Source organism: Dermacentor andersoni, chromosome 3 (genome assembly GCF_023375885.2).
Source record: "Dermacentor andersoni chromosome 3, qqDerAnde1_hic_scaffold, whole genome shotgun sequence".
In the NCBI taxonomy this organism is placed as follows: Eukaryota; Metazoa; Arthropoda; class Arachnida; order Ixodida; family Ixodidae; genus Dermacentor; species Dermacentor andersoni.
The window spans coordinates 213,500,431-213,523,421 of record NC_092816.1 but is presented as its reverse complement, the minus strand read 5'-3'; the positions used below and the strand labels follow the sequence as shown (position 1 = coordinate 213,523,421).

General features: G+C 46.4%; 1 protein-coding gene across 4 annotated transcripts in view; it reads left to right on the top strand.

The window, feature by feature from the left end:
* Nucleotides 1-22,991, top strand: part of D2hgdh (D-2-hydroxyglutaric acid dehydrogenase) — a 122,408-nt gene that overhangs the window by 5,251 nt on the left and 94,166 nt on the right. For all 4 annotated transcript variants that reach the window (XM_050172649.3, XM_055067244.2, XM_055067245.2 and 1 more), the window contains exon 2: nt 3,757-3,954. In XM_050172649.3, coding sequence (XP_050028606.2) covers nt 3,759-3,954 — 196 coding nt within the window. In that variant the 5' untranslated portion in view covers nt 3,757-3,758. The remainder of the gene's footprint in view (nt 1-3,756; nt 3,955-22,991) is intronic.

Genomic DNA, 22,991 nt, shown 5'->3' with positions numbered 1-22,991 from the left:
CGAAAGTATATGCATTAGTTAGCCCTAAATTGTTGCATTTCTTTCCTTGAGCACTGTACATAATTAACAACACTAAACTAACTAAAGCAGTTCAATATATACTAAAACAATTACCCAAGTTAGAAAAGAATTTTTCAACATTTTTCATATACAAGCCTCTTTAAGATAACTGGCATGCAATACAGAAATAGACAACATTCAAGCATATCTAATACAGATGAAGAAAATAAAATACGGTCATACAATAAGCGTCATTATACTTGAATATATATTAATAAAGGAAGAATGAGACATCCATCCAATAGTAGCAATTACTACAAAGGAAACGCATACGGGTTCCTCAAAAGAAAAGCCTCGCGGTTGATGAAAAATTCGTTCTGGACCAGGACTCAAACTCGGGACCACCGCCTTTCCGGGGCAGCCGCTCTAGATCTGAGCTAACCTGGCGGCTAGCAGATGGCAGGGCGAAGTCGAACTTATCAATAACTCGAAGCAGAGGCAAGAGTTTTGACATAATAGTTCTGCAGAAACCCGCAAGGTGATTGACCGCAGCAACACAGACCAAATATCAATGATTTTGGTCACCTAACTGGCACACATTGCAAAATATGTGCATGTTATCCAAACTTCAATTAAGACAAATTTATTGGCATATGTAAAGATAAGACTGAGCGGAAGATAAATAAATCAAGCAAAGGAGTGATGCGTGTGACATCACGCCATCTGTGCTCCTTCATCATAAGCAACTTTTTTTCTAGATAATTCTCAGTTCATTTGTTTTCCTTCAGACATACCGTTCATAGCTAATTTTGCATCCATGCTTTGTTATTATTGGAGTATGTGTCATTTTATTTAATAATTTACAGAATGCTGCAGGCCTTGATAGGCGCAAGAAGGAGGGGCAACAAAAAGCAAGGTGTGAGACTGGTTTAGTCGGTAATCCATTATTATGTGTACAGCGCAACAGAGGACAAATGGCGGGAAGGAGCAACAAAGACAAGTGCTGGCTTCCAATTGAACTTAATCATCGTAAACACACATATATCGTTGAACGCTGATTTTAAAGAACTTCAACATCACAAAATTCTCGATATAATGACGCATTTAGCTAACTTCTTGTCCATAGAACACCGTGTGTTTTGAACTTGGTAGAAACAAAGTGTGTTTATAGAAGATGTCAATACTATAACAAAATTTTTCTGAACAATCGAACAAGGCTCCTGTGCGGAAGCCAGAATTTGTAGTACTACTATCTCTTGTAACAGGTATTAAGCCTTTAATTATCGCGTGTTGTCTCGACCTGTCAGGATCCCGTAATACAATGAACTAGCGATATACTCATAAGGGTGTGGAGGGCAAGGTGGTGCTGATTCGTGCTTGAAGGCTGCATAGGACGAAAGAAAGACACATAACGACGGGACAAATCGCTGTACTTTAAGTTGATGAAAATTTGTTAAAGCAACCTAGCTTTATATACTGTGCTAACAAGTACTACTCACAGAACAAAATAAAATAAATAAATAAATAAAGTGAAGAAAATGCAAGTTGGGATAAAAGCAAGGTTCATTGTGATATCAGCACAACAAAAACTTGCGTTCTGATGAGACTATCAAAGGTCCAAAAATGCGACTTCACTGTCTTCACAATTTCTTTTACTGTCTGGTCACAATGGTAATACAAGACTTGTACTTAAATTGTGGCAGCAGCACATACAGTTCTTACAGTGTGCTGCTTGATGCAAGTAGAAGCGCTTTGTCCAATAATTCAGTGTCTGTCTTTCACCCTGTGCAGGGTGAAAGACACTGCCCTTCAAGCATAAATGGTATGGAGATTTGTTCTGTGCATGACTAAAACAAATCATTGTGCAGCCAAATTGTTTATGTAGTCCATGCTGTTACTTCACTCAACAGATGCGAACATAGTGCATGTTTGGCCCTCAGTATTGCTGTTCGCATATACACCACATTTTTTTCAATTCTGCAATACAAATACTCATAAAAATAACACTCATGCTGGTAGCACTAAAAATAGTTTTAAACATGTTTCACACTTGTTTTGATAAAGATTGGGAGGGGGCACCAAGTTCTTCAAATGTCTGCTTTACACAAAATTGCCTTTTAGCCCTACTGACTTCCTGAACTAAGTGTTCAGTGGAAGAACTGCGATATACTACTACTACATTTCCCTGATCTTTCTGTTAGCATAGCCACTCAAGCTTATACAAGTTTCAGTGTTGCCATAGAATTGCTTTTCTTTAGCTGATATAATGCAGGTATTTTGCTATTAAATTTCGGTTTGCATTAGACTTGCACTTTTGTTCACCACTTATGTAAACCATTTACATTCTCTTGTTTTAATGCATTGGCATTCTTTGGGTACTTCATGCACTTTGTAGGGGCTATATACCTTTGCAGCTAAATGTTTTTCCTCCATCCTGGCTCAGTGGGTGGCCCGGGTTCAAATGGATAGTGCATCTGGCTGCTGTTATGAAGGAACAGTGTTCAAAACCAACCATCGGACCAACCTGGGTCACTGAGTGTATGTCAATGTGTACATACGTGTCACTATTTAACGAGCCTCTTTCACGCTGACATAGGTCAGTGTAGATGTCGCACTGGGTAGGCACTGCTGTTCGAAGAAACTCTTTGACGCTGACTTGGAACACTGGGTGTGTGGCACTTGGTCTGTGCTGTTCTTCAGTGAAGCTCTTTGATGCCAACTTGGGGCACTGGCTATGTGCCGGTAGGTGGGTGGCACTCTTGAATGAACATTTTGCCAACTTGTGTCACTCAGTATGACAAGCAAGGAAACAGTTCTCAGAATTCACAGGTACCGGCGCACCACCTCTTGTCTCCGAGGCCATGCCCGGACTTCTCGGCAGCACCACTAGATGGCACAGCATGTCCAGAAAGAAGCACAAGATAGAAGCTTGGTTGCCACATGCATTTCTTAGCATTCGCACACACCAGCACGTCAAGAATTTTGAAGGCCACGCACAGCCTTCACGGCAGCGGCACCAGATGGTGCCGATTATTCTTAGAGGAATGCGAAAGAGGAGTCCTGCTGCAGCGCATGCCTCATACTTGTTTCGATGGTGGCAATAAGGTGTGTCGTTATATTGATTCAGTGCTGATGCATAACCGTCGGCAGTCTATCGTGAGATGGCTTCTGCCACAATTTTTTTGTTTCTAATATTGTAAACATTTCACTCGTGGGATAACACTTGAGGAAAAGCCAGGTTCCATCATTCCAAATAGGGCCCCTCATTCAGAGCAATAGAACAGAAAATTATGGGTGGTAGAGGCCAATGCAGATATTGTATGCAATTTTATGCTCCTGTGTCACTATGAGATGTACTATTCAGGTTCACCAAATGCTTCTTTGTGTTCTTGTAAAATGTTTTGTTTCATAAATTGTGAATTTCCAAGAATGTGTGATCATACCCCTTTGTCATGGGTAGCTACTGTTCTATGCCTTGTGCTTGCGCTTCTTCAAGCAAAGTGTTTACGTTTTACGTAGGCCTGCCTACATATTGAATATTTGTATATATAATTTATTTTTCATTTAATATATGTGTTGCACATGTATTATGCACTTTTTTGTTTATCCTGACCGTCACTTGTGCAAAATCCCAAAAGTGCATTTGAGATATTTTGTAAATACAAGTGTGCCCTCAGTTTGGCTGGAGAGATGAATGGCCACAGCCTCGTCTGGGTGTGGTGGAACACTTGTGAAGGCTTGCTTGTTTTCTTGCAGCGATGATGCTGCGGCGATGCGGGCAGCTGGGCCGGCGCCATGCATCCAGCAGCCGTGTGCATGAACACCGGGGCCCCTATGCCATGCTGAATGATGCAGACGTGGCCACTTTTGAGCGTCTGCTGGGACCATCGGCTGTGCTCACCGACCCTGCAGACACTGAGGCCTTTAATGTGGACTGGCTGCGCACCTGCCATGGCAAGTAGCTCTTTGCCATTAGTGCACAGGAGTGGTGGCACACTTTTCACTCGTGGGATAACACTTGAGAAAAAGCCAAGTTCCATCATGCCAAATCGGGCCCCTCATTCAGAGCAGTAGAACAGAAAATTATGGGTGGTAGAGGCCAATGCAGATTTTATAGTAAACAAGGGTAGCTGAAATTTCAAAAGGGAAGAAGCAGAAGTGGATAAGTGTGGACTAATGGATGGGACCCATACGAGGGCTGGTGGGGGGCCTTTGTACTGCAGTGGACATGAGATAGGCCAGTGTTAATAAAGGCCACACACATAGTAGACGTGGGCTGCATTATGACATGTTCAACAAAGCAACATCGAGGATAGGCTGCAGGTCATGTATTTGGGCCTCCAGAGCAACATCAGCAGCAATGGTTGTCATGGAGAATTTGTGGCTGTTAGTGGAGTGTACAATTTTGCATGTCAGCTTACACATGCCAAACTTGCCCTGCTATGTGCTCACCAGAAAGGAAAGAAAGGAGACATGGAAAAGTACAAACAGTGCTACTGCATCACCATCCATAACTGCATTTCAAAATGTTAAAACAAATGACAATGCATTACCAAAAGTGAACACATACAGCACATAGCCGTAAGGGACATATGCATATATATAGTACACACTGCTAAAAATGTCACAGTGATACGTGCCTGCAGAAACTGAATATTTTAGACAAGAATTAATTAATCGATGAGGTACCTTTAAAGACATGTTGTGCGACTGCTGTATTTTCTTTGACTTGCTTTAGTAATGATGTGGTGTCAAAGTTTAAATAGAGATTTGATACATTAATATTTGCTGCTCATAGCATCACTTTGACAAGTGGCCCTAGTGAAATGAAAGTTCTTGTAGGTTCATATGCACAAAACTATGGAATATATTAGACAAGCATGGTTCAGTTTGTGGGGATGCACGACTCTTACGCGTCTCCTGATATGTTGTTTTCCCGTATAGCTCCCGTCTTCTGTAATCCGGCCTTGCCGCATGACTTTACGCATTAGTCTATGAAAGGTGCAATAAATGCCCTTGTGATTGTTGGCACTACTGTGTTGTCGTTCCTTTGTCCGAAGAACATGGGTGAGAACCGCAGAAGTTTTACCCACAAGAATTTCATACCAACATGAAAGTTCTTGTTCATTGCTGCTTGGAACTTTGAACAGTTTTCTTCTTTAACCTTCCCCAGCATTTGCCTCTCTTTTGAAAGTGGCACATTTTGCTGGCCAAATGGTCGTAACACTGGCAGACACCAGAATTTCTGCTATAATCTCCAGCAAGATCATCATCATCATCATCAGCCTGTTTTATGTCCACTGCAGGGTGAAGGCCTGTCCCTGCGATCTCCAATTACCCCTGTCCTGCGCCAACCGATTCTAACTAGCGCCCGCGAATTTCCTAATTTCATCGCTCCACTTAGTCTTCTGCCATCCTCAACTGCGTTTCCTTCTCTTGGAACCCATTCTGTAACCCCAATGGTCCAACGGTTATCTAACCAGTGCACTAGATAACCTGCCCAGCTTCGTTTTTTTTTTCTCTTGATTTCAATCAAAATATCGTCTATACCCGTTTGCTCTCTGATCCAAACCGCCCTCTTTCTGTCTCTTAACGTTATGCCTAGCAATCTTCATTCCATCACTCTTTGCATGGTCCTTAACCCTTTCAGGCGCCACTTGCAATTATGCATAGAAAAAATTTTTTTATGTGTAAACATTCTTTTTCGGACCTAAGAAAGACAAAACCATCCAATTCTTGAATGTTATCATGAAACTTTATTATTTGCAACATCGTACACAATTGTGTACACAGCGCCTCGGTGGTCACAAAATTCACTTGTGGAATGCGAGGAAGCAATTTCTCTCTTTCGTCAGGCACTGTGGCACGGTGAATTTCATGCAGAATATCCGGGCGCCTCCTGTGCACTTCTCGAGCTTGCACCTCATTCGCACCTTCTGGTCGCAGGATTCGGGCCAATGGTCAAAGGATTCGTAGTGCGCGTCGGTGCAAGGAAGTGATATTTTTGCTTTTTTGTCCTATCTTTGGTTGTGGTGCTTGGATCTCTGTAAGAGAAGGCCTTCCACGCGTTTTCTGGGGTAGTACCGACTTAATGCTTCGGCAACTTGCAAGCGAAAATTCATCAAATATAGGAGTTTAGCTCTAGGCAGCGTTTGATTGTCACGAAGGTAGTCCAGCCAAGAACTGCAGATACCCAGGTCCACAAAAGGAAAAAGCAACCTCAGTGTCCACTTCAGCTTGCGTTTTCCCTGCAGCAGCATCTTCCTCTTCTGTGAGGTTGGTGAACGCAGCTGCAACGCAGGCGTCGGTCGCTTCACACGTGGCTTCTTCTTCGTCACTTTCCCCGACGTCTGAAACGTTTATCAGCAATGAGCTCCAAAAGCCTTTCAGCTGACTTTTGGGTTTTCTTATGCTTGTTTGCATTATAGAAAAAAGAACGACGAATGGCCAAAAAACCTGGAAAGAAAATCAAAGCAACTCTCAGCGTTCTTCATTTCTGCAGCGACCACGGCGCTTTGTACACAATCGTGTACACATGCGCGTGCGAGCGTTAGCGTTCGGTCATCTCCTCAGAATGGATGAAATTATCACTCCTCGGTACTTCATATGATGCACAAGCGTGTCTAATTTTTTTCGCTTGCCACAATAAAAAAAAAGCGGCTCTAAAAAAATAAGAACTTGACTCACCGCTCCTTGCTGCTCGGGCGTCCGTCATTTCTTGTTTTGATATGAACATCTCCACCGAAATGCGACAGATGGTGCCCAAAATGCACATGGTTGTCAGTTTAAAGTTTGGGAATGCGCTAAAGCCAACCTAATAGAAAATTGCGCGCCCTAAACCCGAAAAAAACACCAGACGTACAATGTAAACAATTGCGTACAAGGCGCCTTAAAGGGTTAACTTGTTCTCAAGCTTCTTTGTCAGTCTCCAAGTCTCTGCCCCATATGTCAGCGCTGATAAAATGCACTGATTGTACACCTTCCTTTTTAGTGATAATGGTAGGCTTCCAGTGAGGCACTGACAATGTCTGCCATGTGCAATCCAACCCATTTTTATTCTTCTATAAATTTCCTTCTCATGATCAGGGTTCCCTGTGATTAGTTGACCTAGGTAAACATACTCCTTCACAGACTCTAGAGGCTGACTGGCGATCCTGAACTCTTGTTTCCTTGCCCATTCATTATTCTTTGTCTTCTGCATATTAATCTTAAACTCCACTCTTACACTCTATTAAGGTCCTCAATCATTTGTTGTAACTCATCTACATTGCTGAATAGAACAATGTCATCGGCAAACTGAAGGTTGCTGAGATATTCGCCGTCGGTCCTTACTCCTTAGCCTTCCCAGTTTAATAGCTTGAATACTTCTTCCAAGCACGCAGTGAGTAGCATTGGAGAGATTGTGTTTCCCTATCTGACCCTTTTCTTCATAGGTATCTTCCTGCTTTTCTTGTGTAGAATTAAGGCAGCTGTGAAACCTCTGTAGATATTTTCCAAGGTATTTACGTAAGCATTTTGTACTCCTTGATTACATAATGCGTCCGTGAATGCTGGTATCTCTACTAAATCAAATGCCTTTTCATAATCTAGGAAACCCATATAGAGAGGCTTATACCCCTGTCACACTGGGCATTTTAATGTCATTTGAATCGAATGGCATTAGCATCGAAACACATTATTCGGCTGCTACACAGTGATATTTAATGCCATTAGCACCGGATGACTTCCGCAATCGAATGAGTTCGAGAAACTCATTCGGCTTCACACTTGGAGCGAATGTGTACTCTCAACCTCAGAAACAAAGCAAAACAGGACAGAGTGTTTGCAAATTGAAAGCGGTACTTGTAATGAAATAATAACTTTGGCATGTTTTAATGGACTTGTTACTTTAAAGAGACAAAACCTGTACGGCAGGCTGTTGCAAACTGTTGTTACTCTCCAGCTCAGCAGCTGCTGGCCGCCACTCATGCCACCGTGCTGCCCTCACTCTGCTCGTTGGCCATATTGTAAACATTTGGGCGCCTGGTTACACGTTTTGGTTCATCAGGCATCGGCAAGCACTTTATATGCACTTATGCAAGCACTTTATACCTACCTTGTTCTACATTAGTCGCCACATTTTTTCGGAATGATTGCCACCGAATGACATTAATTTTTCGAGTGTAGCACCTCCGCGGGCGAATGACATTCGTTGCACCGAATGCCATTCGATTCGATTGACATTAAAACGCCCGGTGTGACAGGGGTATTATTGTACTCTCCAGATTTCTCGATAAACTGATTAATTACATGGATGTGATCCATTGTAGAGTATCCCTTCCTGAAGCCAGCCTGTTCCCTTGGTGGACTAAAGTCCAGTGTTACCCTTATTCTATTGCAGATTATTTTGGTAAATATTTTATATAATACTGGGAGTAAGCTAATGGGCCTATAATTTTTCAATTATTTAACGTCTCCCGTTTTGTGGATTAGTTTAATGTTTGTATTCTTCCAGTTTTCTGGGACCCTTGCAGTCGATAGACGCTTTGTATAAAGAGCCGCCAGTTTTCCAATCATTATGTCTCCTCCATCTTTGATTAAATCGACTGTTATTCCATCTTCTCCTGCCGCTCTTCCTTGTTTCATGTCTTGCAAGGCCCTTCTAACGTCACCGCTAGTTATGGAAGAAGTTTCTGTATCCTGTTCATTACTATTTCTAATGGAAGTCCAAAAACAAGAAAGGGGCTGACAGATGGAATAGCACACTGTGGTATAAAGTTTGTAAACAGGGTTGAAGTGCCTCAGACAGGCTGGCCAACGTTTCGATAGGAGGACCTATCTTCGCCTTTGACGAAGATAGGTCCTCCTATCGAAACGTTGGCCAGCCTGTCTGAGGCACTTCATCCCTGTTTACAAACTTTATACCATTTCTAATGGAGGTATCCTGATTCCTCTAGGTACAGTATAGGTCAGTACAGAATTCTTCCGCTGCTTTTACTATATCTTCGAGATTGCTGATGATATTACCCTGCTTATCTTTCAGTGCATACATCTTGGTTTGTGCTATGCCAAGTTTCTTTCTTACTGATTTCAGGCTATGTCCACTTTTTACGACTCCTTGATTCTTTCCTATTGACGCGTGTATCCTATGCAGACGACGACGACGATGGGAGCACTAACGGACTCTGTCTAGTGGGTCAGAGCAAGATTGGGTGATGATGAAGAAGACGTGTCTCTGCTCTGTTTGTTTTTGAACAGATTATACGGTTGTTCGTGAAGGACGTCTTCCTGTGTTCTGTCCGCGTTGTACCGCGACACTGGTGGAGGTGCTGGGTATTGACCGCGTCTGATGCGTCGGAGTCCTTCTGGGAGTCGCTCATCTAGCCCGGACACACTGTCACCAGTTACGACACCCGTGCATCAATTTAGCCGTCGACTGCTAGGCCTTGCCCAGGAGTTCTCCGCTCTTCAACCACCTCTCTCCAGGAGCTGCACACACCTCGCAATGGCCGAAACCAGTCCACCACAAGCACCCCAAACCAGTCGGTTTCCCACTCCACAACAGGTAACCGTTCTGCATCCGCTGGTTCCCGATCGCTATTGCGGTGCAGTCTTCGAAGACATTGAAGACTGGCTGGACAAGTATGAACGCGTCGCACAGATTAATCAGTGGACTGAGCAGCAAAAGCTCTCCCACGTCTATTTCGCCCTTGAGGACAGTGGCCGTACTTGGTTCGAGAACCGCGAAGGTAGCCTCACGAGCTGGCATGACTTTCAGCAGAGGATCACGGAAACTTTTGCGAGTGCCGACCGACGCGACCGCGCCCAGCAAATGATGGAGCTACGCGTGAAACAACCTAATGAGTCGGTCACAATGTTCGCCGAGGACATGGCCCGCCTCTTTCATAGAGCCGACCCGAACATGACCGAAGATAGGAAGTTGCACTACCTCATGCGAGGCGTAAAAGAGCAGTTGTTCGCGGGGCTCGTGCGCAATCCACCAGTCACTGTCGCTGAGTTTATCAAAGAGGCTACGGCTATTGAGAGGGCCCTTCATCAAAGATGCAGGCAATACGATCGACTGTCCGCCAGCACTACAATCAATGCCGCCTCAGTGACTGCCGAGTATCAGAACTCCTTGCGTGAGTTGGTCAGGGAGCTCATCAGAGAGTAAATTCAAAAGATCATGGCACCGACACTTGATAGACCCGTCGCGTCAATCGCCGAAGTGGTGCGTGACGAAATCCAGCAGGCGTTCCCGGTAACCGATCTTCAAGACCACCAGCGACCCCTGAGTTACGCCGCCGCTGTCCGATGTCCACCACCGGTTGCAACCACATCACCGTACCACCAACCTCCGACAGCCACTCCTTGGTCGCCGCCACAGGAGGAGGCTTCGAAGCGCGCAGCCGTTACGCCGCTTCAGTCATACCGGCAGCCGTCGTTCGCCGCGTCTTGGTCAACGACGCTATGGGATGGCTGCAACTTCGGAGAACCGACGTATGGCGCACTGTCGATAGGCGCCCACTCTGTTTTCACTGCGGAGGCGCCGGCCATATTTCGCGTCATTGCTGGCATCGTGACACATCATTTCGACCCCTTCGTCCGTGGTCCTATGGTCGACGTGCAAATGACGACGCCATGCTACGCCGCGACGACGCTGCTTTTCAGGGACCCCCAATAGCGCACCCGAATGATGAATCCGTGCCCAATAATCGGTCCGATTTTGGCCGTCTGTCGCGCTCTCCAACCCCTCCACGTCAGATGGCTTCATCTACTAGACATACTTTTGCGGAGCTCCGAGGACGAAGATCACCCAGCCTCCGTCAGGGAAACTGAAGGCGGCGACCTCTGGGGGCAAGGTTGCAGGCCTGCCGCAAGACACTAAAAAGCCCCCAACATTCTCGCTGCAGAACGACGTGAAGCTGATAAACACTGAAGAAATTGTGAGCACCGACATTGATGTTTTCGTGGATGGGCAGCCAGCGACAGTGTTAGTCGACACTGGTGCTGACTTCTCTATAATGAGTCAGGAACTCGTCCTCCGCCTGAAGAAAGTAAAGACGCCATGGACGAGACCTCGCATAAGGACGGCAGGTGACCAATTACTGATGCCTACTGGAAGATGTACTGCTAGAGTTAACATCGGGGATTCTTCTTTTGTGGCCGCATTCATTGTCCTTCCTGTATGCTGCAAAGATTTTATTATTGGAATGGACTTCCTAAAAGAATATGGCGCCGTAATTAACATCCCGGACCGCATGGTGACGTTTTATGAGAGCTCCGGTTTAGTCCATTGCTTTTCGCCGCAACACAACTCATTCCGTCTAACAGAAGACGACGTCGTCATCCCCCCTCAATCGTGTGCCCTTGTTTCGGTAGCATGTGACATACCGTTTCGTTGTGAAGGAGTTCCGACCAAATAACCACGTTGTTGTTTACTCACGGTATCTTGGTCGCACGAGGAATCGTGAATGTCACCGACGGGCGCACAAACCTGTTGCTAACAAATTTTAGCACAGAGCGACGGCACCTTCCTAAGGGCACGGCTGTGGCTTATTTTGACGCCATTGCGGATGTTCATGGCTGCTGCTCACTACTCGAAGAAGCACCTATGCAAGACCCAACTCCTGTACTTGACGTTAGCACTGCTTTGTCGCAGCACGAACGAGAGCGTCGACGTCCAGCGTCGGTCGGATGCCTCTAACAAAGCACCGAATAATTACAGAGGATACGGCAAGACCAATTCACCAAAATCCATATCGTGTGGCTCCTAGAGAACGTGAAGCCATACAACAACAAGTGACAAAAATGCTTGAAGATGACGTGATCCAACCATCAACGAGTCCCTGGGCATCTCCTGTAGTTCTGGTCAAGAAAAAAGACGGCAGCTTGCGTTTCTGTGTAGACTACCGAAAGCTAAATAAGGTGACAAAGAAAGACGTATACCCACTTCCCTGTATAGATGATTCACTCGACAGGCTTCGACAGGCACGTTACTTCTCTTCAATGGACTTAAAAAGCGGATATTGGCAAATCGAAGTAGACCCGAGAGATCGTGAAAAAACTGCTTTCGTGACGCCAGACGGCCTATACAAATTTAAAGTCTTGCCTTTCGGCTTGTGTTCTGCCCCTGCTACGTTCCAACGCCTCATGGATACTGTACTTTCCGGTCTGAAGTGGAAAACCTGCTTAGTGTATCTTGACGACGTCATCGTGTTCTCCGCAACGTTTGAAGAACACCTCGAACGGCTTGAAGCGGTTCTGCAGTCCATACGGTCCGCCGGCCTCACCCTGAAGCCGCAGAAGTGCTACTTTGGCTTCGCGGAACTGCAGTTTCTCGGTCACGTCATCAGCCATGCAGGTGTCCGGCCGGATCCTGAAAAAATTGCAGCCGTCACACAGTTTCCCGTACCATCCGATAAAAAGGCTGTCAGGCGCTTCCTCGGCCTCTGTGCCTATTACCGGCGGTTTATTGCAGACTCTGTGCGCATTGCGTCGCCGTTAACTCGCCTGACGAGAGACGACGTTGCTTTTTGTATGGGGCGACGAAGAGCAAGGTGCATTCAACGACTTGCGGCAACGTCTCCAGACACCTCCAGTGCTTGCTCACTTTGATGAGACCGCTCCTACATTGCTTCACACTGATGCCAGCAATGTTGGCTTGGGAGCTGTTCTTGTGCAGCGGCAAGACGACACAGAAAGAGTGCTTGCCTATGCAACTAGAACACTCTCACGTACAGAGGCTAATTACTCCACAACTGAGAAAGAATGCCTCACCGTGGTATGGGCGGTTATGAAATTTTGCCCATATTTGTATGGCCGCCACTTCACAGTTATCAGCGACCACCATTCACCATGTTGGTTGACAAACCTTAAAGATCCTTCTGGACGACTGGCGCGTTGGAGCCTAAGGCTGCAAGAGTTTGACATGACTGTCACGTACAAGTCGGGGAAACGACATACGGATGCTCACTGCTTGTCTCGATCGCGGATAGAGTCACCTGCTCCGCCCGAAGAAGAAGACTGAGCATTTCTTTGTGTTCTGGACACATCCACCATCGCGCAACAACAACGGGACGACCCTGAGTTGCTTGAACTCATCAATTACTTAGAGGGCAGGTCTGCAAAACCGCCTAGAGTTTTCGCAAGAGGACTGTTGTTTTGCTTGCGGGCGAAAGTACTTTACGAGCGAAACTTTTCTTCGACCGGGTCCCCCTATCTGCTCGTCATTCCTGCAGCTCTCCGTACGGAAGTACTTGAAGCCTGTCACAACGAGGTGACTTCTGGTCACTTAGGCTACACGAGAATGCTGGCCAGAGTGCAGCAGAGATACTACTAGCCGAGACTTACCACCACCGTGAAGCATCACGTTCGCACTTGCCTCGACTGCCAGAGGCGCAAGTCGCCTCCGTCGAAACCAGCCAGTCTCCTACAACCCGTCCAGGTTCCTTGAAGACCATTTGACCAAATCGGAATGGATATATTGGGCCCACTTCCTACTTGTACTGCAGGGAATCGTTTTGTTATCGTAGCGACCGACTATCTCATACGCTACGCTGAAACAAAGGCAATCCAAAGCAGCACAGCAGCCGAGGTAGCGCGCTTTTTCATTGAGCATGTGGTGTTGCGACACGGCGCACCAACCGTCGTAATAACAGACCGAGGAACCGCATTTACGGCTGCACTTTTAGATCACGTCTTGCTACTAAGTGGAACGGCCCATCGAAAGTCAACCGCCTACCATCCACAAACCAATGGGTTAACAGAGCGCCTAAACAAAACCATTGAAGACATGCTGTCAATGTACGTGGATGTCGAACATAAAAATTGGGATGACATCCTACCGTATATCACCTTTGCATATAACACAGTGAAACAAGAGACGACGCGCATGACTCCGAGAAGTATGAACGATGCTGGATGCGATGCTTCCACACGACTTTGACGACGCTGATACGGACGCCGATGTGTTTACGCAACGCGCAGAAGAACCTCGGCAGCTCGCGCGCTTGCGGATCTGCCAGCAGCAAGACTACGACGCAGGCCGCTACGATCTTCACCATAGAATAGTTACCTATGAAGTCGGCGACAGAGTATGGGTTTGGACACCCGTACGAAAACGAGGCCTCTCCGAGAAACTGTTAAGGCGATACTTCGGACCATATCGGGTATTGCGGCGACTCAGTGATGTCACCTACGAGGTCGTTCCCGATAATCCGAAATGTACGCGGCGCCGCACCCACCGTCCTGAACTTGTGCACGTTGTCCACATAAAGCCGTATGTCAGCGAATAACTATGCTAGCGGCCTTTACTTCCGCAACTGACATTTCTTGTCTAGCATCGGGACGATGCTCTCGTAGGGAGGGACAAATGACGTGTGTATTCTATGCAGACGACAACGACGATGGGAGCACCAACGGACTCTGTCTAGTAGGTCAGAGCGAGATTGGGTGATGACGAAGAAGACGTGTCTCTGCTCTGTTTGTTTTTGAACAGATTGTCCGGTTGTTCGTGAAGGACGTCTTTCTGTGTTCTGTCCGCGTTGTACCGCGACACTGTGTTATAGTTTTGAATATCACTTATTTTCGCCTTGGTTATCAGTTTTTACAGTTCCGCGAGTTCTATCTTATCTCTTGAGTTGGACACTCTCATTCTTTGTCTTTACTTTATTAAGTCCTTTGTTACTTGGGAGAGCTTGCCTACTGGTTGCCTTGGTGCCTTGCCTCCCACTTCAATTTTTGCCTCTGAAGCCAGTCCAGTTACGGTTTCATTCATTATCTCTATGCCATTTTCATCGCTCTGTTGTAAGGCTGCATATTTGTTTGCAAGTGCCAGCCTGAATTTGTCTGCTTTTACCCTTATTGCCTCTAGGTTGACCTGTTTCTTCTTGACCAATTTTGCTCTTTCTCTCTTCAAATTGAGGTGAATCCTAGCCCTCACTAACCTATGATCACTGCACTTTACCCTACCTATCAATTCTACATCCTGCACTATGCTGGAATCAGCAGAAAGTATGAAATCAATTTCATTTCTTGTTTCACCATTAGGGCTTTTCCAGGTCCACTTTCTGTTGCTATGCTTCTTGAAAAAGGTGTTCATTATTCTCCGCTTATTCCTTTCTGCGAATTCTACCGGCATCTCTCTAGCGTTCCTAGAATCGACACCGTAGTTGCCAGTTGCTAGTTCATCAGCCTGCTTTTCCCTCACTTTTGCATTGAAGTCGCCCATGACTACAGTATACAGTAAAACCTCGTTAAACCGTACCCGCTTAAACAGTAGTTTCGGTTTAAAAGTAGTAAAGTCAATTCCCCGACTCAGCGGCCATTGAACATAATGTATTTTGTATCCGCATAAACCGTACCAGCTTATTGCGTACGCATCGGTTAAAACGTAGCGTTTCCACTTTTCGTCGCACACTCGGCGGTGAGTCGTCTCCATCGAGCGGCTCAGCAGAACAACGAGCCTCAGAGATCGGTACAACGGCCTCCAAGCGCCCTGTGCGTTTGCACGTGAAGCCGCATCAACATCAACATCATTTCGACGCCGTGCCAGAGAGCGTATGGAGTGTTGTGGCCAGGCCCCGCACACTCTCAAGTTCAACAAATGGCCACAGAGGGCGAAAAATCAATCGAGGCGCGTTTCAGCGTAAGCGCGCAAGTGGAGCTACTGTAATTTGGTCGACTACTTTAATTTGTGCTTTCTCTGCTAGGGGCGCTAAACATGCTGAATTTTTTAATTTACACAAACCATTGACATGAACAATCGAGGTGTCTAAGGATGCTTTTTTACCTCAGGCAAATAGGCAGTTGATTTTTTAAATATTTGATTGTTGAAGCTGCTTTTTAGTCATAGCGTCAAGGTTTTTGTGCTCGATTAACCACCGACAGCCGACAGCCTATTGGTATCGATGTGTTTCCTGGCCGTTGGCGTTCGAATACTACGGCGGTAAAACGTTTTCGAAAGCATGCTGGTTTCGTCTGCGAGTCATTACATAGACTTGCTGTAAAAAGGTCTACTCTTGGCAAAGAATAGTGCCTCATTTTGTTTAGGCGTTGGTTATCATAATGAATGCGGCGGAGGTTGAGGGAGTACGCTTGAAGGTACGTTTTTATGCCGTTGATCTCCATAACACCGCAAGTACGCAAACCGATGTCACAGAACACCCGATGCATCATTGTGTGTTCTCCGTCATCGCTTGTTTGCTGTATGCCTACTAATTCTTCATTTCTTCAAGTGTTGTATCCTCCTTTTGTCCTTGCTCTCTTGTGCTTCACTTACAGTATGTCGTTCCGTCAGCTGTAATGCGCATTTGCAAAACCAATACGTTTGATAAGACGCAGTGGTTATCATAATTTCACTACACGTGTATTAAGCTGGCACATATGGTTCAGATACAGATACCTGTATGCGAACTTGCACGACGTTGATGCGGAGATTAGGATAATTATGACACCGTAAGGAAGAGGCAGCTGACGGCCGTATAAGCGGTTGCGTTCTTTCCGCCAAACTACCCGGCCTGGTAGTGCTGTAAAGATGCTGTATAAAAGTGACGCGCGGTGACAGGGAAATTATTATACTTAGCAGCCGACCGTACGTTTTGTAGCTCAGGTCTTCTTTCTTGTGCGTTTGTGCTACCCTTATTAATGAGCCATTTCTTGACTATGTAACCGCGTTTGTGTGGATGCGTAGACGTGTGCTTTTTGTTGTACTTGTAAAATGCAAATAAAATATTTTCAGGCTTACTCAATCTTTGGTGTCGTGTGCGTTTATTCCAGTCGAGGCCATCGTGCCACCTGGAAACCGCATTCTGTCAGTAGCCCTACACGATATGCAACAGCTGGAGCGCGGCGGCACAATTTAACTCAGGGTAACGGCGGCGTAATAAACGAAAAACCGCTCGGGATGCCCTTAAAAGTCAGTTTAGAGTGTGCCTTAACTCGGTATGACTCAGTGCTACATGTATTCTGCTGCGCCTCGATCGTGCTCCCGCCAGTTTGGTTGCTGTGTGGCAAACGTAGCGCCTATTAATATGCAGGCGCTACGTTTGCTACACAGCAACTAAACTGGCGGGAGCACGATCGAGGCGCAGCAGCCAGAAACCCAGTAAACCCACAGAACACCTGGTAAAGCGTGTGCAAAACCCCGTTTCCGTTTCCTGTTGTACAGCGCCACCTGTGGTCGCATACTTTAGTTCACGACGCCACCGCTATGCTTATTTTCGTAGCACTGTGGAAGGTACAGTTTCCCTTCTCTAAGTTTGTATAGGTGTTCTGTGTTGTGGCGTCGTGCAAGCGAGGACTCATGTCATGCCGAAGCTCGGATAAAAAAGACGCCGGGTGCTCAGCATAGAAGAAAAATTAGACATCGTCCGTGCTATCGAACGTGACACGAAGAAGTCGGCGTTGGCCCGCGACATGGATCTGCTGTTGACTACAGTGTGTGGCATTTGGAATGCGAAGTTGCTCGGCAGCGCTGCTGCGACCGCGAAGAGATGTCGGCTACAAGGTTCGACTTTTCGCCATCGTTGCCTCTGTTGTTGCCGAAGTGTCGACTAGCGACAGTGATGAGGACGACACGGAAAGCGACAGCACGGGCGATTCAGGCCCGACAGTGGCATAAGCTGCGCGCTACGTCAGCCTCATGAATGCAATCGTCGCAACGAGAACAGGGGCGCGATAACGTAACTATTCCAAACGAAAAGTTTTCCGAACTCCGGCACCTGGCAATGAAAAAGGCGCCCCGGGACTTATGCAGCACTACTGCGCGCGTGCACGGAGAATACGTAACGCCAACGAGGATTGCCGTGCGAGTGTTTGCCGAGAGGAGGGGGCTGGCTGAGAAGCTGGCACGCAGCTTCAGTAAGTTTGAGGCCGCTGTCGTCGTGCTAGGCCGCCGCGGCATCAAACGAAAATAACATTTATGTCGCGCGAAGTGAATAAATACTGCATGTTTTTTTCCCCTTTCATCCCACCCTCTCTGAGTTCCGTTTTCGACAGGTAAGTGCGATCTCATGCTATTTCGGTTAAACAGTAGTACCGTTTAGTACGTACTTTTTCCGAGCTCCGGCCGACTACGGTTTAACGAGGTTTCACTGTACTGAGTTTGCACTTTTCGCATCGCTAATTCTACATCTTCATAAAACTGATGTACTTCATCATCATTGTGACTGGATGTTGGAGCATAGGCTTGTACTACTTTTAATCTATACCTCTTATTAAGTTTGATTATGACTACAACTACCCTCTCATTAATGCTGTAGAATTGATCAATGTTGCTCGCTATGTCCTTATGGATTAGAAATCCTATCCCATATTGCTTCTTATCTGGGAGACCTCTATAGCAGGGGACATGGCCATTATTCAGCAATGTATAAGCCTCACCAGTTCTTCTAATCTCACCAAGGCCGATATCCCAAACAATGACTGATAGTTTCTCAAAAGAGTCCTGCTAAGCTAGCCTCACTTGACAGAGTTTGGCATTTAAAGGTTGACAGAGTCAGTTTCCATTGGCAGCCTGTCCGAACCCAGAGATTCTTGGTACCCTCTGCTGCATTACAGGTTAGACTGCCACCTTGGTCAGATGCTCCGCAGCTGCTGGGGACTGAAAGCCATGGGTAAATTGTAGGAATTATCAGGGAGGTAGTGGCCAAATACTGTACCAGGGAGGCCAATTCCTGTACTGGTGAGGGATTGTCTTTGTTGAAGCTTAGTGGGCCTTCCTAATTTGGTTGTATCTGGATTAGTATATCCGCACTCGCTCTCGGCATCTTTTGCCAATGTCAGGCGTCATTCCAAGCCTGCAGATGTGTTGCTAATTAAATTTTTTATTAACTATGCTTTTAGATTGTGCTGTAATAAGCATGCTGTTGGGTATGCTGCAATTGCAAAACCAATTGTAGCAAATTGCTACAAAGGAAACCCATACGGGTCCCTTGAAAGAAAAACCCTCGCAGTTGAAGAAAAATTTATACTGGTTCGGGACTCGAACCCGGGACCACCACATTTCTGGGGCAGCCGCTCTACTATCTAAGCTAACCAGGTGCCTAGCAGATGGCAGGGCAAAGTTGAATTCATCAACCACTCGAAGCAAAAGCAGAAGGTTGACGTAATAGTTCTGCGGAAACCCGCAAGATGGAGAGAAGTAATTTCCTTTATTAATTACTCCTCTCCGCTTTGCATATTTCCGTAGTACTATTAGGTTAAACAGCTTCATCTCGAGAAATTGTCTAAAGCTGTTAATGTCTCTAAGCATGCTTCCTTGTCAGTGTTCTTTAGCGTACAAATGTTGTACAAATGTTATCAAATTTACGCGACTTACTTTTATATTGTAAGTAGGTGTGACATAACTGCGGCATGTTGTGTGTCATGCAGAGTGGTCGATTGCAGCTTAGACGGCAATGCAGCAAGCCACGTCTTGATCGGTAACGGAAAAATGGATAGTGTGGGACATGGCAAAGACGAGGCATGCCAGTGAGCGCCTGTGAGCAAACCCATTGGAAAAACTGAGTGAGAAGCTTTCTCGCATTCTCTATTAGTTCTCACATGTCTCCTGAGAAGTAATGCATGCATGGCAGCTTCCACTTGTAAACAAAGGGAACATCCTGATCCTGCATCCTGATTGCCAAAAACATTCGGTCGTTTCATCGCTCCTCCATAGAAAAAATGTCTGTTCCACGTGGGAACGTGGGAAGATCAGGTGGCTCAAACTGAGCCCGTACACCGTGATCTGCCCAGCTGTGGCTATCCTCACCATGTAATTGAATCTGTGAAACGTCAACTTGATTGTCCAAAGTTGCAACCAACACCAGGTATTCGGAAGCGAGCTACCATTCCATATGTGCCTGGCATCAGTGAAACCCTGGCGCGTGTATTTCGTTCATATGACGTACAGGCTGCACATGTGCCAGCTCGAAAACTGAAGAATCAGCTAGTCCAAGTCAAGGACAAACTCAAGAAAAAAAAATTTCCTGGTGTGGTGTACTCGATTCTTTGCACCGGCTGCCCATCTGTGTATATCGGCCAATCAGGTGGCTATGAGCGAAGGTTACGTGATCACCAAAGGGACATCAGAAACCGGCACAAACATCAAAATGCACTTGCTGAGCACTCGATATCTGCTGCACACAACGTAAACTGGGCAGAGGCACGTGTGATTGCGCAAGAAAGGACAGAAAGGCACGGCTCTATCTTGAACCATTGGTCATCCAGACAACAGCACATATGTTTAATCGCAATGACGGATACTTGCCTCCAATTAATGCAAGATTACTGGGTCCGCTCATGCGCCATACTTAAACAGTGGCGCAAAATCGTTCTGCCTCGTTGTGAACAAGGCTCCTGTGGGGGAGCCAAAACATCATTCCATCTTTCCTTTTTTTATCGGTGCCTTCTAATTTTCGTCATGTACCATCCCGACCAGACGGGATTCTGTCAGACCCTTGATTTCAAATGGAACACTGGCTGTGCAAGAGATAAGTACTACTTTTCCCAAGGCTTCTCTTCTTAAGAGTAAGCCAAAGAAATTCTGGCAAGTAATAACTCCCAGAAGAGATGCCAACACAATTTGCTTACATGAGGATAACCACATACGTCTACCAGATAAGCGATATGCTTCCCATTCAACTTTTGATCAATATTCACCAGGGAACAGCATTATAACTTGCCCGATGTTTCGGACCTTGATTAGGCTTGCATACAGCCCATTAGCGTCAGCATCAAGGTTATTTTAAGCTTTGTAAGTGACCTGAAATTGTCTATTTCACCCGAAGTTGGCGATATCAGCTAAAGAAATACTAAAAAACACTATTACAGTTTTTAGCACAAGACTTTGATATGTATTTCAGCAATCATTATCAACAGTGCAACTTCCCAGTATTGGGAAGATTGCTAAAGTAATTCCCATGGTGTTCAAAAGAAGTGATAAGCACAAACCCAAAAACTACCGTTCAATACCTTTAGCATGCATATGCTGTAAGACGCTCGAACCTATAGTAGCCTCTCACATTTGTAATCACCTTCATTCAAACAAATTTTTTTTCTCTATCGGCACGGATTCAGGAAGACCTTGTCATGTGAAATCCAGATACTAGAATTCACCGCTGACTTGTACTTCAATATAGATTGTATATTTCTAGATTTCTCAAAAGCTTTTGACCATGTTTCCCATTGCCATATGATTACAAAATTGACTGCACTAAAGGTAGACTCGCTTACACTATTTTGGCTCCGAAACTTTCACTCCAATCGCCACTGTCATTAACAATAGCTGCCCCGCTCTTTCCTTCGTAACATCTGGTGTGCCACAGGGCAGCGTTCTTGCCTCGCCACTTTTTCTAATATTGTTATGCATGAGGAAAACGAAGACTGGTGAACGTGCTTGCGGTCCCGAGTGGGGAAAAGAAGAGGAGAATGGGGACCACGATGTTGCGGTGGGGGTGTCAAACTCCTGTCAGATGCCAGGGAGCGATTCCGGGAGCTACTCAGCCAATACTCGTTGCCAGATGATACATGTGCTGGCCACGGGGCACTGTGTGGCCGTTCGGAGGGCCGAGAAATCTCTGAGGGCTGGCGATATCACGTGGTCATACCCTGGTTGCAAAACCACGATATATGCCCCGGTCACCGCAGGAGTAACACACCAGGAGAGGTCCAAACCTTGTTTGCACGTCGATGAACCGGATATTATTGTTTTCCCTCGTGTAGTAGGTTGGTTCATGGTGTGTGTCACGACGATACATCGGGCGTCGAGAAGGTGTGCGCTGAGCGCGTTGGTCATAGCGCGGAATCAGAGAGCGTGTTGTCATCCTCGACTGCGGGGCTGCGCTGTACTCTACGGCCACTGCGCTAACCATCGGTTGCCGAAGGGCCGAATGAGGCGCCGTCATAGCCTCACATGACGTGTACACCATGGTGGTCAGCAGTTGAATGTAACATCTCTTCGTGGCGGGAAAGTTCCTCGTGGACAATCTGTCGGATGGTCGAAGGAAGGTCAAGGCAAGGGCTCGTGTCCACACTGGCAACCGTCGTAACGTTTGCCAACCGACCAAACTTTGGCGCAATCCGACGCATCTTGGGCGTTTCAAAAGTTCTGCAATGTCGAATGACGTCGGACACAGAACTAAGGCTTTCCTTTCCAATTAGAAAATTGTACAAATCCTCAGCCACCCCTTTCAGCAAATGTCCAACTTTATCTTCTTCCGACATGCAAGCACTGACCACCTTGCACAGCTTCAACATTTCTTTGATATATGTGGTGCATGTCTCGCCTGGTAGCTGCACCCATTGCGACAGTGTCTGCCCCACACGCTTTTTGGCGACTGAGTCCGCGAAACACGGCTTTAACTCGTCAACATAATGTTCCCACGTCGTAAACGTGTCCTCATGGTTCTCGTACCACTCGAGAGCGGTATCGGTCAGAGAGAACACCACATTGGTGAGTTGAGCGGTTGCATCCCAACCGTTGGACTTGCTCACTCGTTTGTAGTGGACGAGCCACTCGTCAGCATCTTCCCCCGCTTTGCCTTCGAAGGTAGGTGGAACTTGGTAGTATGGCAGTGGACTGCTAGGTGCTGCCCTCGCAGCGGCTACTTCTTTTGGCATGTCGAAGACGGTCATGGCTGATGGCGGGACGCCGGCAAGTCGACGGCTTCGATGAAACTGGGGCAGTGACGGTTCCGTTGTTGTAAGCGCTACCCAGCACCTCCACCACTTTGTTACGGCCCTCTTCAAATAGTAAGGATGAAGAGGGCCGTTTACTTTAGGTCGCGAAGGTGAGCACAAGCGCAGCCAGCTGGTTTGTCGTTCTCCTCTTCTTTCTCCCACTCGGGACCGCAAGCACATTCACCGGTCTTCATTTTCCTAATGCGTAACAATATATACATTAATGAACTTGCATATAACTGTGCCACCGTACATGCTGACCGTCGAAATCTGCGGGCACCCCATTTCCATGGAGCTGGACACAGGGGCCAACGTGTCGGTCACGGCCGGGAAACTATTCAGGCGTACTT